We start from the raw sequence: 25,489 nt of genomic DNA on the forward strand, positions 1-25,489 counted from the left end.
ATCAAGGCAGAGACCACCATTTTACACCCTTTATGAAGATAAGGTTTAAATGGGTTAATGATCTAAACATAAAGGGTGATACTCTAAGTAAATTAGGAGTGCAAAGGGAATAATTTATGAATAAACAAGAAATAAAGAACATTATAAAATGTATAATGAATGGATAATTTTTATTATGTTGAATTCAAAAGGTTTTGCACAAACAAAACTAATGCAGAAAAGATTAGAAGGAAAGCAGAAAGCTGGGAAATAATTTTTAAAGCCAGTATTTCTGATAAAGTTTTCATCTTTAAAATATATAGAAAACTGAGCCAAATTTATAAGAATACAAGTCATTTCTAATTGATAAATGATCAAAGCATATGAATAGACAATTTTCAGAAGAAAAAAAATTAAATCCATCTAGGATCATATGAAAAAATGTTCTAAATCACTAATTATTGGAGAAATGCAAATTAAAACAGTTCTGAGGTACCACTTCATACCTATGCTAAAATGACAGGAAAAGGTAATGATAAATGTTAGAGGATGTGGGAAAACTGGGACATTAATACATTATTGGAGTTGTGAACTAATTCAGATATTCTGGAGAACAATTTGGAACTATGTGGAACTATAAAAATGTGCATACTCTTTGATTCAGCAGCATCACTCCTGGGACTGTATCCCAATGAGATCATAAAAAAGGAGAAAGAACCCATATGTGCAAAAATATTTGTAGCAGCTCTTTTTGGGGTGGCAGGGAATTGAAAATTGAGTGGATGCCCATCAATTAGGAAATGGCTGAATAAGTTATGTATATGAATGTAATGGAATATTATTGTGCTATAAGAAATGATGAGCAGGCTGATTTTAGAAGAGCCTGGAAAGTCTTATATGAACTGATGCTTAACTAGGAGAACCAGGAGAACACTGTACACAGTAACAGCAAGATTATGTGATAATTAGCCATGATAGACTTAGCTCTTCTGAGCAATACAGTGATCCACAACAATTCCAATAGATTTGGGATAGAAAATGCCATGCACATCCAGAAAAAAACCTATGAAGACTGAATGTGGGTCAAAGCATAGTATTTTCACCCTTTTTTGGTTTGTTTTTTCTTGTGTTTTTTCCCTTTGTTCTGATTTTTCTTTCACAATGTGACTAATATGGAAATGCGCTTAAAAATGTTTGTATATGTATAACCTATATCAAATTGTTTGCTGTCTTGGGAATAGGAAGGCAAAGAAGGGAAAGAGAGAAAAAATTTGGAACTCAAAATCTTATAAAAATGAATATTGAAGTTCTTTATATAGGTTGGAAAAAAATATGATTGAGGGGAAAAATTGGAGGGCTAAAATGTATATGAGGAAGTCCATTTGTTTTCTTTTAACTTTACAGGAGTATGATAGAAGCTATGTGGAAGTGGCAAAAAAGCAAATTTAGGTTCAATGTAAGAGAAAAAAACTTCCATGAAACTGTCTAGAAATGGAATGGGTTGCCTCCAGAATACATAAATTCTGCCTCACTCAAGGTCTTACAGTAGAGATACTAGATGACAACTTGGGGGAATTGTAAGAGATTCTAGGTGAGGTATGCATTGCCCGAGATGACCTCTGACATCACCTCCAACTGTGAAAGTGTATAAATCTTTAATTCCTCTCTACTTATATATGACTACTAAATCTACTATCAGTATCCTGTACCTAAGAATTCTCTTGTTCTGTTTTGTTATTTTTACTTACTAGTATTTAGTACTTCAAGTTTGCTTTCTCAATTGTTCTCAGAAAGATCCCTTCCCCTTTGAATTTTATCTTTTTTTTTCCTGATCCTTTCAGCTATGAGTGCCTTCATCTCCCTTCAAAATTACCTTGTATTTACTTTGTAACTATTTTGCATATGTTTATATATCATAGGTATATATGTCTCTCTCAATATAATATAATCAAGGCAGGGATTATTTCATTTCTATCTTTTTATCACCAGCACCTGGTACAATGACTTTCATATATGTCAGGTACTTAATAAAAACTTTTTGACTGAACCATCACCTCTATGTTTTTGTCACATGTCTAATATTACTTTCTATGCTCAGCTTCCTCTTTTTGTTATATCTCTGGTAGTACTATCATGTTTTATTGCTTTATTTTTGCCATCATTTTGTCTTGTTTTCTCTGTACCTTGAATCTGATACACAATTGAAGTTTACTCTTCTAGCTTATTTTTGAGAAGCCCAAGAAGAGATACTGCCATCAGAACCAATTAGTTTTTCCATATAAGAACAAATCATATACTCTGCGTCACTTAGGCATAGGCTTCATATCTTTCCCTATATGTCACATGAAACAAAAAGGGGAAGAGAATATAATTTATCATTGACAAAGCAGAAGGGTTTTTCAAACATGAGTGAACAGACTGGTTTTCCTGCACTCTGAGGATAAACTAACACTTCATAAACTTATTGATACCCTTTTTTGTCTACAAATTAATCCTCCTCTGCCAATTTATATTTTGCCAATTTAAGCAATGCTTTTGGACAACCTATTTGTTTAGCACAAGGATCACAAGGAAGGGGCTAAAAATAAATCAAAGATTGTTACTGATTGATTTTGTAATTGTGATAACTAAGATCATAAGTGAATATCATACCTTTGTAATTGCAGTGAAGACCTTTTCCAGAATGGCATTAGGCTGGGCTTTCTGTGGTCCATTGGCCTGAATGTTAAGTCCTAAGGCACATGGTTTGGCTATGAATCTGAAAAAGATACAGAATGGGTATTATATACAACCATTTTGTATTCCATTAATATTCAATTTTTCTCATAACTCACCTAATTTTACATTTACAGTCTCACAAAGGTGTATGTGTGGGTGTGTATGTGAGTGTGTGTGTGTGTGTGTATGTGTGTATACACATATATATTATGGTGATAATAAATAGTGCTTATTCATTTTATCTCTATAGTCCTTAAACAACACCAGAGAAAAATTTACAAGAAGCCCTTAATCAAACAGGCATTGCCACTATGATTAAAAGTATCAGATCAATGAGACACATATAATACATGTTGTGGTTCCTCAAAGATGTTGTTCACATGATGATTAATGAACCTGTCAAATACAGTTCAATGCAACATTTATTAGAACCTATTGCATAGCAAGTCTCTGTGCTAGGTGCTGGGGCTACAAAGATAAAAATGAAAAATAGGTCCTGCCCTCAAGAAACTTACATTCTACTGAGGAGAGAGGGAGCAGAGTAAAGGGCAACCTGTAACCAGATAAGCAAACAAAAGAACTTGAGAAGAGAGAGGCAACTTATAATTAGGAAAATAAAGAAAGTTTCCTCACAGGAGATGCCACCAGAGGGGCATGTTGAAGAAAGAAGGAAGTGAGAGATAGGTAACTAAAGAGTTGGATCTTCATCCCATGGAAACTCTAGTCTAGACCTTCATCTCTATCCCAGTAGCATATTAGAATATTACTGTCCCCCGTGGGGAGACAACGAGATGATTCAAACCAGTTCCAAATGCTCAGTGATGAAGAGAGCCATCTAGACCCAGAGAGAGAACTATGTGAACCACAACATAGCATTCTCACTCTTTCTGTTGTTTGCTTGCATTTTGTTTTTTTTTTCTGTTTTTTTCTTCCTTCTTGATCTGATTTTTCTTGTGTAGCAAGATAACTGTATAAATACGTATACATATATTGAGTTTAAAACATATTTTAATATATTTAACATGTATTGGACTACCTGCCATCTAGGAGAGGGAGTGGGGGAAAGGAGGAGATAATGTGTAACAGAAGGCTTCATAAAGGTCAGTGTTGAAAAATTACCCATGCACATGTTTTGTAAACCAAAAGCTTTAATTAATAATAAAAAAGAATATCACTGTCCCTGTTCTCAGAACTCTGTGACTCCCATAATGATTGCTTGAAATAAGTCCTGTTGTATACCCTCCAAAGGAAAGTAAAAGAACTGATTTTTAGCAAAATTAAACATTTGATCAAAAACTAGAACATTGTTCTAGAGATTTCCTGGTTTTCTGAAGGAGGGGATGAGAGAGAAATTTCTACTACTTTTAATAGTATTATCTGATTACTTAGTAGTATTAAAACATTAACTATAACTTCCTCATCACTAAAAACAATGTATCTCAGGGACCCATTTTTCCATTTGCTCCTACTTTTCTATCTCACTCACATTCAACTTGTTCCTGGAATATGAAGAAGAAGCTTTCTTTCAACATTTCTAGTTGTTAGAAACCCCAAGGGTGATGGGGGAGGAGTAACATATTCCAGTGCCTATGAAGTATTTGGCGTCATCTGGAAAAGATAACATTTCTACTGAAATAACACCACCATGGAGTAATTTGCTCCTAGTTCTCCTTAAAAGTTCACTTTAAACAGGAGTCCAGGCATAAAGAACAATAAATCTTGTAATATTATTAAATACTTTCAAAATTCTTATATAGTATCTAAGGTATACTCACTCTGTGATAAGATCACAGATCCCTTCAAGTGTTAAAATGTATATATAATGCAAGCTCAGTGAAGCAACTTTTATGTAAAATGTTTCTAGAACATTTTGTATTCTGAGGCCCTCCCTAGTCCTTAGGGAAAATTGTTCAGGTAATACTCATGGATATATCTCTAATTCCTCACAATTTCCTAGAAACAGAATACTGTGATTTCATTATGGAATGAACTTTTCACTGAAAACATAAAAAGATGATAGAATTAGATGGAGCAAAAAAGTTCTCTTTCCCCACATAAATTTGTGTTCTGTGAAGAACTAAATGCATAATACCTTTGAAGGTTCTAAGACAGTGACATTTTAATCGCCAGGTGTGTAATCACTCAGTTTCTTGAGGCCAAGGACAGATCTGGTTTGGGGGTTGGTTTTATTTAAGGGGAGGATTCTTTGTATTTGTAGCACCTTGAACAGTACCCAACACATAATAGGGGCTTACTAAATGCTTGTGAATAAGCTGATATAAATCAAACTGCTCTTTTTTTTCCCCTTTATTCTTTTTTCATTTTGAAAGGCAGCAAGGTATAGTAGAAAAATATGTTGGATTTTGGAGTCAGAATTTGTATCTCCCTCTTACTACTTGTGTGATATTGGACAAGTCATTTCCCTAAATTTCAGTTTCCTAAATTGTAAAATGAACAGGGTAGACTGAAGCAAACAGGGTTAAGTGACTTGCACAGGATCACAAACTAGAAATAAATGGCTGAAACCATATTTGTATTCATGAAGATGAGTCTTCTTGGTTTCAGGCCCAGCACTCTGTATACAATACCACCTAGCTGCATGATATCAATTATACATAAGAATTTTAATATATTTAACATCTACTGGTCATCCTGCCATCTGGGGGAGGGGGTGGGGGATAAGAGGTGAAAAATTGGAACAAGAGGTTTGGCAATTGTTAATGCTGTAAAGTTACCCATGCATATAACCTGTAAATAAAAGGCTATTAAATAAATAAATTAAAAAAAAAAGAAGGGAAAGACAGGAACAAATTAATTTACATGTGAATTCTACCAAATATTTAAGAAGCAACTAATGCCAATGTTATAGAAACAATTTGAAGAAAAAGTCCTTCTGAATTCTTTTTATGACACAAATATGTTTTGATACCTGAACCAGGGAGAGTAAAAATAAAGAAAGAAAACAATAAACATATTTCCCTAATGGAAAAAAAATTATACATAAGAAATCACACAAAAAATTTCTATATTAGTCATTTTGGGGGGGAATGTGGAAAAAAAAAGAAAGTGAGAAAAATGATTCAATTTGAACAGAGTTCATTAGTTTTCTCTCTGGTGGTAGATAGCATTTTTCCTTCAGAACTGTCTTGGATCATTGTATTAAACAGAATAGCTATGTCATTCACTACAATATTGTTGTTTTACAATATTCCCCTGATTCTTCTCACTTAATTGTGCCTCATTTCGTATAAGTCTTCCCAGGTTTCTCTTGAACCAACTCCAGTCAAAACAAGCTAGTCTTTCAAAATCCTTCAAGCAAAGGAAACTATCATAGATAGATACAAGGGGATTAAGAAAAAGTCAGTGAGTAGAATAAAAAGGGAAAAAACAGAAAGAAGTTTTCCATCTCATTTTCAGGAATACAATTTCAGCCAATGGTAAAATTAGGAAGCATTAGACTATTTCAAGACATTGATGAACTTATTTTGTTCAAGAAAATAAGAAAAAATATGGAATATATCACAGTACTAGAAGTCACTTCTATATGATCTTTTTTTTTACTTTTTATTGACAGAGTTTCTATATGATCTTAAAAAAAAACTCACAACTTCTGCTACTTTATCTCTAAATTAGACAATAGTTGTACATATGCCTTAAGAAATACTTGAAATGAATTCTGAATGAGCAATATAGGAGAATAGTGCTTGAAGTGTTGGATGTCGAGTCAGGAAAGCCCAAGTTAAAATTCTTCCTTAGATATTCTTTATGTGACCCTGGGTAGGTCATTTAACTGCAGGTGTGTCTCAGGTTCATCATCTATAAAATGGGGATAACAATAATATCTACCAACCAATATTGTTGTGAAGTTGAAATGAGAGATGTTTATAAAATGCATTATATTTGCTGTTGTTTCTTGTTGTTGAACCATTTTTCTGTTGAGTCTGAGGCACTGTGACTCCATTTGGGGTTTTGTTGGCACAAATACTGGAGTGGTTTGCCATTTCCTTCTCCAGCTCACTTTATAGATAAGGGAACTGAAGCAAACAAGGTTAAGAGACTTGCCCAGGCTTATACAACTAATAAATATCTGAGGCCAAATTTGAACTCAGGTCTTCCTGATTCCTGCCCCATTCTTGCTGCTCAAAACACTATATAAAAGTTACCATTTGTTATTATTTCCTTAGGGGAGGAAAAATAATTTTGCTCCCAGAAAATGGATTAAAATAAAAACATACTTCATGAATCAAGTAGAACCAAAGTTAATAGAAGTCCAGGAGAAAGTTGAATTGAGAGCAATGCTAAAACTAAGTCCAAGAGTCAAGGGTACATAAAAAGACAATGAAAAAGCAGACTTCAAGACAATGACCAAGAACACTTGGTTTAGTCTCCTACCTCAAAAAAAAAAAATCCTATTCTTTAAAAAAATTCTAAAAGTAACTTTAAAATCTTCTTTATTGACCTCTTTTAGCATTTCATCAAACTCAAGTATCTTTCCTGCTGAACTTGAAATAGATTTCCTTTTTTTAGTCACTCACAGGAATTGTAAGGTCAACATTCTTTTCATAACTAAATGCATAGAAAGTCTGTCTCTTTTCCAGAGTAAATATCCTTCCTTCCTTTAACTTTTCCTTAGTAAATTGGTTTTATATTATTTTAATTACATTTTTCCCTTTCCTATATCTCCCTCTGGCATATATTTTATCTGAAATAATATGAAACAATGAGAAGATAATAATGATTTCAGAAAAAAGTACATTTGAGTAAAAAGCATACCCTCTCCCACTTTGCTTACTTCTTTCTGTTTGGAAAAATAGTGGAAGTTTTGTTGTTGATGCTGTTATTCTTTTACTTTTGTCTCTTTAATACTATTCTTTGCAAATAAATACTTATTGGTAAAATGCTATGGCCTATACACACATACATATGTGTATTCTAAGTTATCTAAGATCATTATCAAATATGATCACCAGGAAATATTTGTACCTAGGAGTCTTGCTTTATAATCTGAAATAGAGGAAATTGATGAAATTGGTCAGTATCAAAGAGTTGGACTTAAATCTCAAATCTGTCATGTTTTAAATCACATGCTTTTCACGACTTTTAATTGATATAAAAATTGATATAAAATTGATATGAAAATTAGGACGATACTAGAAATCTTTCAACCATCACATACCGAGTTTCTGGACATGATCTTCTAATTATGATACATAATTTGATAGTATACCATTTCAAGTTTGTCTGTAAAGATTTCTAATTATAGGTATCTTAAGTATCTTACTTAAGTCAGCTGATATATGTAAAGCACCATGCAAAACTTAACAGAAATCTATAAATACTAGCTTGTAATATTATTCCATAGTTCAATTTGACTTAATCTACAGGGATAACCTGATCCTTCAAGGATCCAAAATCATACATGTGATTTTTTTTACATGTGGCATTTCAGGGCATTAAACTCCTGAAAGATTGTTTCACAAAAATTTCTATAATCTCTCAGAGTGATGGAATGTCCCAAGGGAATGTTATATCCTAACACTAGCTATCATGAGCCTTACTACATGATAAAATCATTGCTACATAAGAGAGAAGGAATAAGAAAAAAGAACTTCCCAGCTCCTGTCACTTTTCAATGAATATGAAGAATTTTTTAAAAGATACTAATATTAGGAAAATAAGCTTTTATATATATAAAGCCTTTCCTGATTCCCCCATTAGTCATCTCTTCTTGAAATTACATGGTATGATTTTGTATTTACTTCCCAGCTCCTGTCACTCTTTCAGTGTGTCACTCTTTCAGACACTCTGGCTCCAATCTCCCTTTCCAATCTCATTTCTTATTACTGTTCTTCAAATACTCTATTCTAAGTCTAACTGATTTACTAATTGTTCCTGGTACATAACTTTTCATCTCCCAGAACCATCTATCTGCACAAGCACTCCTCCATGTCTTGTATGTAGTTCTTCCTTATCTCCACCTCTCAGAATCCCTAGCTTCCTTCAAGCTCTTATAAAGCCTTTCCTGATTCCCTCTTCTTGAAATTACATGGTATGATTTTGTATTTACTTAATATTGTGCATGTTCTATCCCTCTCAGTAGAGTGTAAGCTCCTTGAGAAGAAGGGATATTTCACTTTCTTCTTTGTATTTAAATTATTGAATTTCCCAAGATAACAAAGCAAGTTAAGGGTAAAACCACCTAGAATTCCTGTCTCTTGCCCAGTGTTTCTTTTTGGACTTCTGTTGTATGACATGCTGCAAACATGTCCACTAAGTCATTCAATGAACTAGTGTTGTGCCTCAAAAGATTCTTCATGCAAATGAATGAAACTTCATAGAGTTGTAACTGAATGTTACCTGAATTCTTTTCCCACAATGATGAACATGGAACCACTGCCACTTTTCAAAATTGCAGTATGTGTGTCACTTTTCAATGATGGGAAGTCACTGATAAACAGGGACACAGTAACACACTTAGAATCTACCTTTTGATTATATGTCTTGCTATATTTCTTCATTCTGTAATCCTACATGATTATATATTCATTTTCATATTACAGCATAAACTCCAATAGAGAATTTGCTATATTTATCTGCCTGTTGTCTCCCTCATTAAATCAGGACCTTCTTGGGAGGGGGAAAGAGGCTGGATTTTTTTGCCTCTTTTTATATACTAGGATTTGGCAAAGTGGCTAGCACATAATAGGCCCTTAATGTTTATTGACTATTGTTTATTACCACCATTCAGACAACATTTCATTAATTGCTCTGTGTAGGTGACAGTTTCTTGCATGATACCCCAAAGAGTTTACCATTTAGTGTTTAGAATGAAATCTTATATGAAAAAAAGTAATTTAACAAAGATGAAGAAGGTGGCTGAAGCTTTTAGTCAGTTTGAACCCTATCTTTTATATGTCTTAATCATGCTAGCACTCTAAAAGGAGAATATGAAAGAAGGCAAACAAGCAGTGACTTCATGACAGTATAAACTCTCACAGGATCAAAAGGCAGAACAGGAATTTTGGAGATTGATAAAGCCTACCTGTGGCTTGCTCAGTATAGGCAAAATGAAGAAAATGCAATGTTTCCTGACTTTCAGACACATGTACACACTTTACTAAAAGGCACATCTAATTTCCTTAATGGAATTCTGCCATGCTGGAATAATGGAGAAACCAGGTCCCTATTAATTGTTAAGAGGATTAATGTCCTCTTAATTTATAATACTAATCCCTCTATACCTCCCACTTCCCAATTACATCATTAGGAACCCACATGAGCTGGAAATAATGGCATTTGACTTCATAATCTTTTCATATGGACATTCATTAGAAAGAGTTGAACCTGACTACAACAAGTGATGTTGTAGCTAGAGCAAATAATAAAGAAAGACAATCTAAAGAGCTTTTTTTTTTTTCATTTAAAGCTTGACAATATATTGAACCACCCAAGTTATCTACTTAAGGAGCTTAAGCCTCCTGAATGAAATACACTTGTACATGTTCTTATTTTAAGACCTACATCGAAGGAGTTAGTAATTAGGTATAATTAAAAGGAAAGACTCTCAGGAAATAACATTTCCCTATGAAGGAAATTCTCAGAATTTCAGAAAAGTACAAACATATCCTTCTATTCTCAATTCTAGACCTCACCAAAGTAAAAGTATTTGCCTCAGCCAAAAACATCATTACATTTCAGTAATTCAGTGTCACTTAATCTTTAACATTAAAAATCCCATTCTATAGTATTAACATGTGTATTACTATATATTGTTGTAGTAATATGACATATATAGAGAATAGTGTTGTTGTTTAATCATTTTTTCTGTCTAGTCTTTCTCTTTATGACTTCATTTGAGTTTCTTGCCAGAGATACTAGAGTAGTTTGCTATTTCCTTCTCCAGCTCATTTTACATATGAGGAACTAAGGCAAACAGAGTTAAGTGACTTGCCCAGAGTCACACAGCTACCAAGTGTCTGAGGTCAGATTTGAACGCTTGAAGATAAGTCTTCTTACTCCAGGATCAGTACTATTTCCACTATACCATCTAAGTGCCCATTAATAGGAAACTATACAGTATCAATATTAGTATTATAATGTTATATATTTAAGGGTAGTTAGACCCCACTCCAGTATCTTTGCAAAATGTACTCGCAAAAAGTTGGACACAACTAAAATGACACAACAACAAAAACAATATTTTAATGGGTATTTATTTATATATGGGTACACATACACACTTATCCTTGTATATAAAGAAGGTACCAAAAGCTCCAGTGAAGTTTTAAATTATTAACACTTAAATGTTGACTATGTTCACAAACATTCTTTACAATCAGAATTTTAAAGTTCAAAGGGACTTTAAAAGTCATCAAATCCAACTTCTAATCCCATGGATGAATCCTCTAAAAAAAAGACTATATAATCTTTACCAGGAACTCAATAGCTGTAAAGTTATTTAGGAAAATTTTCTTCATATTTAATCTAAGCTTTCTCCATTTCACTTCTTCCACATGTTACTATAAGAAAAAAAGCATTTATAAAAGTAATTTATTTGCCTTAACTTACTTTTTCACAGGCTTTCCACTTCACTTCCTCTAGAAACTCATTCATCCAAATGTCACATGATATTCTCTCTCTCTCTCTAGGGGGATCATATTTTCCAATTGGGGAAAAAAAAAGGCTTCCTTCATATTGAGAACTGCTGCTCCCCAGATTGCAAAAAACAAAATGCAAACTTTTTTCCTTCTGTCTTTAGCAATACTCTTTCTTTTCTTTCCTTCTATGAAAATCAACAAAATCATCTGATATCATTAAATAAAAATTTATAGAGCATCAGGAGATAATGTGGTATAGTAGAAAGCTTTGTTTGTACTTGTGCTCAGAGTTGTGTGGAGTGAAAAAAAGCAGGAAAGGACCTGAAAGCTCTGGATACCAGCTCTAGTTCAAGTTTCTTAATTTCTCTTGTCCCAAGTTTGCTCATCGATGAAATGAGAGCTTGTATAACTACAAGACTTGATAAAAATACAAATCGAAATAAATAACTGGACAAATATTCATTGCTCTTGAGAAATACTCATTGCTTTTGATCACTCAATGCCAATATAATAATAATGATAACACTATGTAAATTAATTCATTTGTTCAGTGTCATGCCAAGGACGCTGCTAAAATATTACTTTATGGAGCTAGAAAAACTTACAACAAAAGTTATCTGAATAAGTGAAGAATCTCCAAGAAAATATTGAAAAAAAGTGGTTAGGAAGGGAATCTAGGAGTACCATATTACAAAGTATACCATAATAATATTTGGTAGCAATTAAAAAAAAAGAATACTCAATTAATCAAACAGATAAGTACACAACATATAAAAACAAATGACATATGTTAACAGTGTTCATTAAACCCCAAAGCCACAGTTTTGGGGGTAAGAACTTACTTGCTTCAAAATCTCTAATGCAGTTTGGCAGAAAGTAAGTTTAGGTCAACATATACATATATATGCATATGTATATATACACGTGTGTGTGTGTGTGTGTGTGTGTATGTGTGTATAAACTAGATAAGCTCCAAATGGATGTGTGAAAGACATAAAAGGTCACATACTTAACAAATTAAAGAAACAAGGAAGGAAATGCCTTTTACAATCTAAAAAGTCATAGAGCTCATGCCCAAACGAGAGAGAGGATTATAGAAGATAAAATTGACAAATTTGATTATATAAAATTCTAAAGCATTTGCATAAACAAAATGAATGCAGTTAAAATTAATAGGGAAATAGTAAAATGGGGCAATTATTTCTATGTGCCATGAATTTTTTCTCCATTCCCCAATGGATAAGCATCTACTTTGTTTCTCATTCTCTGCCTCCACAAATAGTACTATATATATATGGAGTCTTTCTTTTTACCTATGACCTCATTGCAAATTTATCCATGACAGGGGAATCTATAAATCCAAGGGAAATTGTAATAATTTTGAAAGGTTCTTTTTGTATGTGAATATCCTTACACATATAAGTAGCTGTCAATAGTGAAGGGAGTCTATTAGCACAGCTGAGCAGTAAAAAGAAACTTATTTTTAACAACCACATGGGTCCTGACAATACAGAATATGCATTATTGTTGTTAGCAGGAAAACATCCTGGAGAAATGAATTCAATGCACAGACTAACTTGGCAAAATAACTTAGTTTGTCTTCAAAACTCACAGACCACAGCTGCTTCAACAGGATGTAGCAAAATACTTCCTAAAGTCCAGAGTATTAACTTTACCCTAACTAGAAAACCCACATGGAGCTGTCAGCTACACCTCAGTTGAGAGTTCTTACAAATCATTAACTAAACAAAGTTTACTAATCTGCTCAAGATTCAGCAGCTAGTCAACTTTAGGATCTTTATAAAAATTCACATTTTAGGATTAGCAATTTCATTTTTATGTTATATAACATCATATGAACTTCAACTACAATCACAATTTCCTTCACCATCATCATCTTTTCAAGTAGCTTAGAATCAACTTTGTTCAGTAGTGTAGTTACAAGAAACATTCATATAGTATTGCTTAATTTGCCAGGTTAAACTAGGCTAATTCACTAAAATTGGACCTCAGATTAAGTTCTCAAACTGTTACTTAAAATGTCAGAATACATACACAAAAATTAATCACAGCCTGGTCTAAAAGTCATGAAGATAATATATACCAACTAAGTGAAATAAGTACATAACCAAAATTATGAATGGGCCTAAGGAACACTGTTAATTTACATGAGCTCTATTTTATTTTTTTATCTCTGGAAGGCTGTTTCTAAGTATGACAAAAATCATAGTTCTATTTGAGACCAATATGTTCACTCTAGCTCCATATAGTCTAAAGATTTTTCAATCTGCTCATTTTTAAATTTAGGTTTTTGTATTTTTCCAGCTGAAGATGTGACCTTTCAAGGTTATTGACCTTGAAAAGTCTCGGGGTTCTCTCAAACTGCATCATTAATTCTTTTCAACTCTTGGCCCTACTAATATGATTTATTAGTTTTACACGGTAACCTCATCTTTCATCACAGCTTTTATAAAATGTACCCAGAAATAATTTAAATTAATGTTCTTCGTTTTGAACAAAAGGCATTAACCAAGCAGTTAATATCAATGATATTTTTAGTGCTATTCAATAATATGCAGTGTTATTTTTAACATTTATTATCATCACTGTTATTATAAGTAATTGTATTAAGGTATTCACTATAATATGTATTTCATAGTATATAAAATTATGATTGGTGATTGTAAAACAAATATAATAGGTTATTTGTGATTTATAAAGTGTTTTGAGTCATTTCAAAACCCTTTTACTTATTTGTCCAATGAAAGTCTCACAATATTTCTATGTGATAGGCCAAGAAGAGATCACTATGCCACTAACATTTAAGAAAGCGTAGAGAGGTTAGCTAAATTGTCCAAAGACCCACGGAAAACCAATGAAAACCTCCTGAGATTGGAATACAAGTTCTACCACTTTCCAGACATGTGGTCTCCTTATTACATCAGTAAATGCTTGAGAAATTAATGAATGAACAAATGAGTTGAGTCAATCAATCACACTGACAATCTATATATGTCTCACATGAATCACAAATACTGTCATAGGTTGTATAGTTTAAATGACATATTTATGATGTTAGCTCCATCTGGACAACCTTAGTCATTGCTTCAGAAATACAGTGTAGTCTCTCTCTGCTTACTGCTTGTGGGTTCATATATTTTACAGTCATTTTGCTATCTAAATTTATTCCTTCATATTCTTTCAAAAAATATACCAAAACATTCTTTCAAATTTGATAATATAAATTACAGTGATTATCTAATATAATTCTTATGATTTAGTATATCAGAGGAATTAGACTTCTTTTTTTCCAAGTACAAGGGAGAAAAGAAAGGCTTTCTAATTTTATTCATAGTTACTATTTATATTTATATTTAAAATATACAAAAATTATATTACTATTTTTTCCTTTTTACTGTCTTTAGAGTAAGTATTCTTAATGTTTTCTGTGTCATGAACTCCTTTGGCAGTCTGGCAAAATCTATGGATCTTTTTTTGGAATAATGTGTTTAAATAATTGAAGGGAATGCAAATTTTGCTTAAAAGTTAGTGAAAATAAAGATGCAATTTGTTCCCTCCAAGTTTTCAGAGTCCCTGAAATCTATCCATGAGCTGTTTTTAAGGATCCATGGATGACCACAGATAAAGAATTTCTGCTTTAAAAATATGCAGTGGGGACCTACATATTTTCTTTAATAAAAGGGTAGAATACTTTCAGGGATTAGTATGTAATTGATGATATTAAGGTTCTACTGAAGTTTTTTAAACATATATATATATATCCTTGCTCACTAGACTATTTGAGAGTCTTACCTCTTTAGGCAGATCAATGAATGATCAACAAAGATAAAAAGAGTTTCTTCTCCCCAAGATATGAGGAGTAACTAACTTGCTACCTAGTTGACAAGTAGTCATTGAGCACATAGTATATATGTAAGAATTAAATATTATTTAAAACTATAACTACTTCACCCTCTTCCTGGCTATTTTCCTGACTTTGCAGACTTCTCCACTATTTTCCCAGAAACTTTCTCTCTTGGAATAACCTCCTACCCTCACCAAGGTTGGCATAATTTCTCCCATGAACTTCCATTTTGAGAAAGTATTGGGGCCAACCCTTCTCCCTCTTTCATTCTTTTCTCAGCTCTGTTCATGACTCTCTGAATTTCCTATTTCTCCCCAATTCTCTGTTCTGTGTTAGTCATCTCTCCCCATCTCATTAGAATGTAAATTTATTGAAGAATAGTACTGTTTTTTTTTTGTTCATATTTGTATTCTCAGCCTTTAGGACAGTGTATGGCACAAAGTATACACTTAATAAATGCTTGTTGATTTTTTGACTTGACTGAAACTGGTAGAAGATAATGAGCAATATGGCTTCATCACAGAAAGAAAAGCAATAGAAGCAAAATAATGGAACCAAATTCAGCCACCTCATTGCAAATTCATTCAAAGATGAAACTGGCACAAAGACAACAAACAGAATGAAAATGAAACAGTGATTATAGCATTTCTAAAATGAGCCCTTTTTATCATCAATAAGAGAGAAGCCATTTGCTTTAGATTCTAACACTTCAGTCCTCAATATACTATTCAAAGAACTTAAAATGGAATTCAGAGAAAATGGGAAGGGCAGTTTGACCAGGTTAATTACTGATCAGTGAAATCTGTACTGGTCAAACAATCTTAAAAGTATTGAAGCATCATTTTATAAGATATCTCAGAAAGGACAAAGACAAGAAAAATGAGGAAGTCACAGACATTAATGCTTCCAAAGACTGAAAGATTTTAATGGGCATATAGATGACTAAATTATAACATTTATCCTTTAATGTACTTTAAATGGTTATTTAATTTGAAAGTATAAAATATACTTATTCTGGGAGCATTCATAAAAATTATCTTTCTCTGGTATATAGTTTCATAACTCAGGTCTCACACTTCACTTTTAGGGTGCTAAAGAATTTTTATGTTTTTTTTTCTCGTACTCACAAGTAATGTGATAAATACACATTGAATAAATGGTAGCAAGCATGTTAGACTGAAAAAAAAAACAAACACTGCCCTAATGGAATCAAGAAGCTACTACCAAGTAATTAAGAACTATGAAATCATGACAATTTCCTCAAGTCTTGTATCATCCTAAAATAGATATGTAAAAAATGGAACAAAGAATAATTGCTTTCTTCAGTTTTTGAATATATCTAGAGAAACCTAAATCACTTTCCTCCCATGCTATTCAAAACTGTTTTCTTTTTCTACTACTCAAAATAAAGAATAAAAAGTTGAAAACTTATTTTTTCCCTAAATTCCATTAAAATATAAGGAAACAAATATGATGAAAAAATAACCTTATATCCTTGTTTGGCAAATTCCAACTTTTACAACTAAAGTTCCTATCAACTCATGTTTTCAAAGAGAGAATAATCTTTAAACACCATTGTTCTCCTATTGCTGCTTCAGAACTTACTATACCTGGTAAAGGATGCCCCTGAAGTATATATATATATATATATATATATATATATATATATATAGTATAAAGTATAAAGTATATATATATATATATATATATTATTCTTCCTATTATAAGTATGATGTGATGAACCTGAGTATTCCTGAGCTCAGGCATAAATATGGCATATAAAACATTGTGAGGGGTGAGAAATCTTTCAAAATGAATTCTATGGTTTTTTTTTCTCTAAAAATGTTATAATCACTGACAATCCAGTTATACTTTTAATTTTATACACACATACATATGTGTATATATTATATGTGTGTGCATATGCATATGTAAAGACAACATCAAGTCATGTTATAGAAGGCTTTGATTTTTCACTTGGGATAAAAGCACTTTAATTTTTTTTTTAAATAGCACTACATGTCAATAGAATTAGATATGGTGGAAAGAAATTATAGTAAGCCAAATTTTGTTCAGGAAGAAGAATTTTCTAACAATTTGAATGGCTCAAAAATATGGCTTGAATAAAGACTTCTCAAATTATTAGAAATGTGCAGGAAGAAAAATATTTCATTGGGCCAGAAGATCTAATTCCTTCCTGTTATCATATAAGGATATGTTGGCAGGCATTTTTTCTTCTTCTTTTATGTTACATGGTGACTTGAAAATAAAAACAGTGAGATTTCATATAATACTTTGAGATTTTCATAGTAATTTCTTCATAATAACCCTGAGAGATAGGTAGTGGAAGTCTTATTACATATTTACAGACTGGGGTTCAAAGAAATTTGATGACATTTGCCTAAGGTTATGAAATCAGTAAAGTGAATGGGAGCATTCAAACCAAATCTAATTAATTCAAGCTCTATTTCATCTTCTAAGATGGATAGAAAGTGAATAAATCAACTGTGACTCTCCTCTATACCATAAAGTGGGAAGAAGAAATGATATGATTATCTAGTTTTACATTCTGCCTAACTATACTACATCACAATGTAACATTCCAGGCAAAGAAAATAGACAATTTTGAATAATCTGCAAATTACTTAGGCAAAAAGGGGGGAAGAGGTGGCCTAACCACTGAAAACTAAGATTTGGCCACTTGTTCAAAATTGCGAGATTGATATTAAGCTTTCAATACAAACTTTTGCTTAATCCTCAAGTTCCAGTTCCATTTGTATAGGGCCAAAATAATAAGTTTGACTATTTTTTTTTATTTTAATTGTTTTTGATGTCAACAGACAGATTTCTCTATGGGCTGGTGATTCTCCAGAAGAGTTATTGGGGATGGTAATAGAAAGCTAAAGAGCCCAGAAAGCTAAAGATAAATGTCAACTATAATGCAAACAATTTCTCTACAAAATTACCCTCATTTCAGAATATCTTCTTGGCAGGACTTAATGGTTTTAAAAATAGTAACCTGGCTTCTAACAAGTTAGAACCTACCAATTGGGGGTCCTTCTGAGGCACCGCATTCCTTCCAGTTGGTAGTAATGCTCTAACTATTTCCTCTAGAATTACTTGTTCATTCTGGCCACAAAACAGTGCCAATACTTTCCCTTTTGAGAAGGGATCCCGATCCCTACAAGTGATATTCCCTGGAGGCAAAGCTAAAAACTTTATTTTTCTCAAGCATTTGGCAATGGTATCCACAAGGTCATTGTTTCCTGTATAAACGTTCTTCTAAGCTTTGAGCCATTAGAAGTGCTGACTTTGGAGAATGTGGGTTCAGAACTGTATTTGAACTCTCATACTTGTACACTGAGAATCATCCCTCTCCAAAGGCAACTTGGGGATTTCTCACAAACTGAAAATAGCCTGATGATGGAAGAAGTCACTTCCTTAGCTTACACCAAAGGTGTAATGTCTTTTCTGGCTTTGGATTTGATATATTCATGGAAACAATACAATTTTGGAAATGTTGTATTTTTTTTTAATTTAATAGCCTTTTATTTACAGGATTTATACATGGGTAACTTTACAGCATTAACAATTGCCAAACCTCTTGTTCCAATTTTTCACCTCTTACCCCCCCCCACCCCCTCCCCTAGATGGCAGGATGACCAGTAGATGTTAAATATATTAAAATATAACTTAGATACACAATAAGTATACATGACCAAAACATTATTTTGCTGTACAAAAAGAATCAGACTCTGAATTATTGTACAATTAGCTTGTGAAGGAAATCAAAAATGCATGTGTGCATAAATATAGGGATTGGGGATTTAATGTAATGGTTTTTAGTCATCTCCCAGAGTTATTTTTCTGGGCATAGCTAGCTCAGTTCATTACTGCTCCATTAGAAATGATTTGGTTGATCTCGTTGCTGAGGATGGCCTGATCCATCAGAACTGGTCATCATCTAGTATTGTTGTTGACGTATATAATGATCCCCTGGTCCTGCTCATTTCACTCAGCATCAGTTCGTGTAAGTCTCTCCAGGCCTTTCTGAAATCATCCTGTTGGTCATTTCTTACAGAACAGTAATATTCCATAATTTTCATATACCACAATTTATTCAGCCATTCTCCAACTGATGGATATCCATTCAGTTTCCAGTTTCTAGCCACTACAAAAAGGGCTGCCGCAAACATTCGTGCACATATAGGTCCTTTTCCCTTCTTTATAATCTCTTTGGGATATAATCCCAGTAGTAACACTGCTGGATCAAAGGGTATGCACAGTTTGATAACTTTTTGAGCATAGTTCCAAACTACTCTCCAAAATGGTTGGACCCGTTCACAACTCCACCAACAATGCATCAATGTCCCAGTTTTCCCGCATCCCCTCCAACAATCATCATTATTTTTTCCTGTCATCTTAGCCAATCTGACAGGTGTGTAGTGGTATCTTAGAGTTGTCTTAATTTGCATTTCTCTGATTAATAATGACTTGGAGCATCTTTTCATATGACTAGAAATAGTTTCAATTTCTTCATCTGAGAATTGTCTGTTCATATCCTTTGACCATTTTTCAATTGGAGAATGGCTTGATTTTTTTATAAATTAGAGTTAATTCTCTATATATTTTGGAAATGAGGCCTTTATCAGAACCCTTGACTGTAAAAATATTTTCCCAGTTTATTGCTTCCCTTCTAATCTTGTCTGCATTAGTTTTGTTTGTACAAAAACTTTTGTTTGGTATAATCGAAATTTTCTATTTTGTGATCAGTAATGATCTCTAGTTCTGTTTTGGTCATAAAGACCTTCCCCTTCCACAGGTCTGAGAGGTAAACTATCCTATGTTCCTCTAATTTATTAATAATTTCATTCTTTATGCCTAGGTCATGAACCCATTTTGACCTTATCTTGGTGTACAGCGTTAAGTATGGATCAATGCCTAGTTTCTGCCATATTAGTTTCCAATTTTCCCAGCAATTTTTATCAAACAGTAAGTTCTTATCCCAAAAGCTGGGATCTTTGGGTTTGTCAAAGACTAGGTTGCTATATTTGTTGACTGTTTTGTCCCTTGAACCTAATCTATTCCACTGATCAACTAATCCATTCCTTAGCCAATACCAAATAGTTTTGGTAACTGCTGCTCTATAATATAATTTTAGATCTGGTACAGCTAAGCCACCATCGAAATGTTGTATTTTTAACATCACATTTTTGCTTCACTATGAACAAATTATGAAATATGCTTTCCTCATTGCTCAAAAATAATCACATGAAGCATGTATTGAAGTACATAAATGAATGAATTTTAAATGCCATTCAAAAAGAAAGTGTTGAAATCTATAAATTATCAATACAATATGAATCTCTTCACAAAGTCTTTACGGCAGGAATTGTTAACCTTTTTCTAAAAGAAATGTCAGAAATCTTATGGACTCTTTTCTCACAAGAATACTTTTTCCCTACATTAATAATTAAAGAAAATGCTAAATTTCATTTTAGAGGTCAGTGAAAATAAAGACACAATCTTTTTTCCCATCCAAGTTCACAGACCTCTTGAAATCTATCCATGAACAGGTTAAGAGAACCCTTATTGTAGATACTATAAATGATAGTACTCTTGGGAAAATATATAATAACAATTTTAGAGTAATAGTACATTCTATAAGTTGACAGACTGGGTTAAACCTAAGGTTATGGTATTAGCTCTACCATCGTTACTACTACTATGTAATCTCAATTTTTCTAGGCCTCAGCATTCTCATCTCTAAACTAAAAGGACTCGTTTAGATCCCAAAGATTCTGCCAGCTCCAAAACTTCTGTGACTATAACAGTCTTCTGCAAGAAAAGGTATTTCCACCAGGTGTAATATCACATTCTGCTTCTCTTTGTTTTCTTTAATGAAGATAGAAAATTGTGGTTTAAGAACAATTGAAGCAAGTCAGGCTGAAATAGAAATGAAGAAACTGATTCTCCGAACCCATTCTGTTTTAAAAAGCATTGCTAAGACCAGCTTGCAAAAATCATTTTTTGCCTTGATGGGAAAATACAGGTCTAACAAAATGGTCCACCTGAGTACTTTTGCCTCTTGTTATAGATTCCACAAAATGGAGAAAAACTGACATGGCATGTTATGATTTTCATAGTGTTTGCACACAGTATCCTCATTTGAGTCTTTCAACAATCCTGTGAAATAGGAAAAATTATTAGCCTTTTTTTTTTTTAAGATAAAAGAGATGAGGAGAAATTTTCTTAGGGGCACATATTTTATAAGCGTGAGATGGAATTTGGATCCAGATTTTCCTGAATCCAGCACTGGCTATCCACTTTGTCATTCCCTCAAACACTATAATGGTCTTGCCAAAAAATATACAAGGCAATATACCTCATTCCAGCACTGAAAGGAAAGTAATTCACCTATGCCTGGCCCCTGAGAGCCATTTCTTGGCTCATCTAAAATCTATCAAAAATAATGCTATAAAAATAAGTTATAAAAGCATTTGAATCTAGGGAAATCAATCAAAATCAGAAGTAAAGTAATATAAGAGTGGTTGGCAACTCTGGGAAAGAGAAATGGGACTCTCATGATAAATATTATTCATAAAACTATCTTCCCCAAATGACGATAAAATTTACCTCAAAATATTTTTTCAAGATAAAATAATTATAAAAAATCCATTGATCTGCTATCCACAGTCTTTAGCAGATAACCTGTCAAAAATACTTAAATTTTTTTTTCAGGATTCTTGAATAGAGGTGGGGAATGTTTAGCCCATGGGCTGTATAAGACCCATGAAATCATTTCCTAAGGCAACCACAGGCAATGATGAGCTAAAAGCTTGGTAAAACAACCTCCCATTATTTGAATTCTATAAGTTGATAATTTTGTGTGGCTTGCAAATGATGTTATTAATATACAAAAGGCCCTTGGCAGAAAAAAAAGGTTTCTTAATACATTTTAGAAGTATATCACAAATAAAAAATGGCAAACTAATAATTCATTCTCTCTTCCTTTTATCTTAAGTCTAGAAATTATGGTTGGTTCCGCAGAGAAATTTTTAAAAGAGAATTTTCCCAAAATTTAAATTAGATTAGATATTGATAATTTCACAGGACATATTTCTTTTACCCATAAGAATTATTACATGGCCCCTATGTAAGATAATAGTACAAAATTGTTGCATTTTCCAGTTTTGTCTAACTCTTTATGACCCCAAAAGGGATTTTCTTGGTAAAGATACTGAAGTAGTTTGCTGTTTCCTTCTCCAGCTCATTTTATAGAGGACAAATTAAGGCAAAAAAAAAAAAAAAAAAGTAACCAGCCCAAGATCACATAGCTAGTAAGTGTCTAAGGCTGGATTTGAACTCAGTAAGATAAGTCTTCTTGACTCCAGGCCTAATATTCTTATCTACTGCACTACTTAGCTTCCCCACACTATAAAAAATCAGTTAATGCAGACAATGTGATGAAATTGGATCAAGAACAACTTTTCTCAATGTCAATCACTCAAATGCTGGGTATCCATAAAGTCACAAGCCTGCAACATAACTGGATAGAATATGGGAAGATAAAACCAATTTATCCAGTAGTTAAGATATGAAGATTAAAGAGAAAAGGGGAGAAATGCAAAATAAACTTATCATTATTTTAGTTATTAAGTATGGAAGGCTGATAGAAACAGACAGAGTTATAGAAGGAAAAAATTCTGCTTATTCTCCATGAGCATATGGAAATACTTTTGAGTCACATTGCAAATGCTTGTCACCATTCCTTTTTTTCTATCATCTGAATGGCTTTTTTTTTTTTTAGTGCTACTCTGCTTAAGCAGTCCCTCCTGATTCATTCCACATGCCTTCAGCTTTCAGGACCAGGTGACTATTGGCCAATCTGAAACCCACTGTGCTATGATATTGGAAGACACTATGATACTTCCTCAGGACCTTTCTTTATTGTCTGTCCATTTTCTGCAGCCTTCAGAAAACAATAAGTAAACATCATTGGATTTTCTATAGCATACAAAATTTTATAAATGATACAAAGTAATAAAATTATTTAAACAATAAAATATGAAAATGTCAGTCTCTCTGGCACCAGTTAAACACATAGCTGCACCTATAAATGGATATAAAGATACAAAAATACACATATTTATATGTAAAATTCAGCTATTCAAAAATTTATATTTTAAGATTAATGATCTAGTTTGATTCCCTAATTTAGCAATGAGAAAATGAAATTACTTAAATGATCATAAGATTTTAGAGTTAGAAGGCTCCTCATATGTTACATGTAAGATTTTGTAATCAAAATGTGTACATATAGGATGTTTTACAGATGAGCAAACTAAGGTTCAATGATTTGTCCAACATCATTTGTCCAACATCATCTCAATGCCAATAACCTAGATAAGAAGCCAGATCTCTAGATCTTTTTAATCCATTCTAACACATTCCCTACACCTACGCAATTCTACATATACTTCTCCTGGGATCATGATCTAGAACTAGAATGTACTTCAGAGGCTGTCAAATATAAATCTTTAAATTTCACAGCATTTTCTGATTTTATAGGAAGCTAAGTGATTTTCCTAAGATGATACAGATAGTGTCAGAGGGGAACTTGGAACTCATTTCCTCTGTCTCCAGAATCAGAATCCTTCTTCTGTGCCACAATATCTTCTTAAATAGTCTGCATTCTAGATGGAGAAACAATGTGCATAATAGTATAATTACATAATATATACAGTTTTTAGCTTAAACCATTAATTTAAATATATATATACATATATATGGAGAGAGACAGACAAACAGACCAACAGACACATACAGAGAAAGCCACAGAAAAAGGGACAGAGACAGAGACACAGAGAGAGGGGAGAGAGAGAGAGAGACAGAGAGACAGAAAGAGACAGAGACAGAGACAGAGAGACAAAGAAAGAGGGAGAGAGACAGATAAAGAAAGAGAGAAACAGAGTGAGAGTCAAAGACACAGAGAGAGAAAGTGACAGAGAGAAAGAAGGGAGGGAAAGAGAGAGGTGGGGGAGGAGAGATAGAAAGAAATGTCTGCATAAGAGATGAATATCATGATTTCATGATACCATTTTGGAATCACAACCCTAAACTTGCACTAAAAGTCTCATGCACAAAGGTTAACAAAATTTTCTTTACATTCAAACATTAAGGATACCTTGTTTAAGATTTAAAAATATAGAATCCACGACATGGATATAGTTGTGTCCTTTTACCCAACACTTAAAGGGAAAAAGTGAGGGGAAGGATTTATTGTGACTACAATCAACTCAAACAGGTTTACTCTGTAAGAAAAATATCATACAAGGAACTAAGATAAGATTCTTTAACATTATCATACTTTAAAACATCTATGATTGTATTAATTTGGGCACTCCTTATGGATATAGATATAAGAGTTGCTGTGGAAAAAATAAAAATAAAAAATGGATGAGTCAACTTTTTAATTTCTTGGGCAAACTTGTAATGTCCTCTAGTTCGGTTTTCTTGAGGGCTTCTGGAAGCAGCCTTCCTTTCAGTTCAGTAATCACCAGAAAAGTAGCCGGGGGTTAAAGAACAAATCCTTTATTGTCTTCTTCAAAGTCTTGTCTCCTTTCCTGGGGCCTGGTTAGCTTTCTTAGAGGCCTAGCTCTCTTTTTGGTTCTGAGAGCTTCAGCTCTCACCTGTCTTCTCTGCCCTCTGAATCTCCGAATTGAATCCTGGCTGATGCTACCAGCTTATATCCTCTACACTGAGTATAAACCAATTGTTATATCACTCAGGAAACCATTATTTGTTGTAAGATTAAATCAATCATAATGAACTTAGAGAATAATGCTAAACTAGATAACCATGGTCTCATCAATTCCACTTAGTAACTTGTTTCAAGTTCAGAGTTCTGGCCCATAACACAAACTAACCTTTTGAGCCTCTTTGAATTTGGCTGGGCCAGTACTCCTTTCCAGTTTGTCAATCTCTTAACAAACCTGTCATCTCATAGCCCAATAGGGAAGGGGAAGACAATGAGCATTCCTATAGTACCTATATATACCAGATACCGTGCTAAGCATTTTTAACGAATATTATCACATTAAATGCTTACAATAATACTGCAGGTAGATTCTTTTATTATTCCCTTTTTTACAGTTGAAGAAATTGGAACAAACAATGGTTAAACTACTTGTCTTAGTCATACAACTAGTATCTGAAGTCACATTTAACTCCAGGTCCTATCCTCTTAAGTGGATGTAAGTGCCATACACATAATATATGCTACACAATTAATTATGGAAATGATCTCATGTGGAAACAGACCTGTAGC

The 25,489-nt window shown here is 33.0% G+C and overlaps 1 protein-coding gene across 2 annotated transcripts in view; it reads right to left on the reverse strand.

The window, feature by feature from the left end:
- The window catches only part of CERS6 (ceramide synthase 6), a 281,416-nt gene that overhangs the window by 211,360 nt on the left and 44,567 nt on the right, over positions 1-25,489 (reverse strand). For both annotated transcript variants that reach the window (XM_031960517.1, XM_031960516.1), the window contains exon 2: positions 2,632-2,737. In XM_031960517.1, coding sequence (XP_031816377.1) covers positions 2,632-2,737 — 106 coding nt within the window. The remainder of the gene's footprint in view (positions 1-2,631; positions 2,738-25,489) is intronic.

Source organism: Sarcophilus harrisii, chromosome 3 (genome assembly GCF_902635505.1).
Source record: "Sarcophilus harrisii chromosome 3, mSarHar1.11, whole genome shotgun sequence".
NCBI classification, from domain to species: domain Eukaryota; kingdom Metazoa; phylum Chordata; class Mammalia; order Dasyuromorphia; family Dasyuridae; genus Sarcophilus; species Sarcophilus harrisii.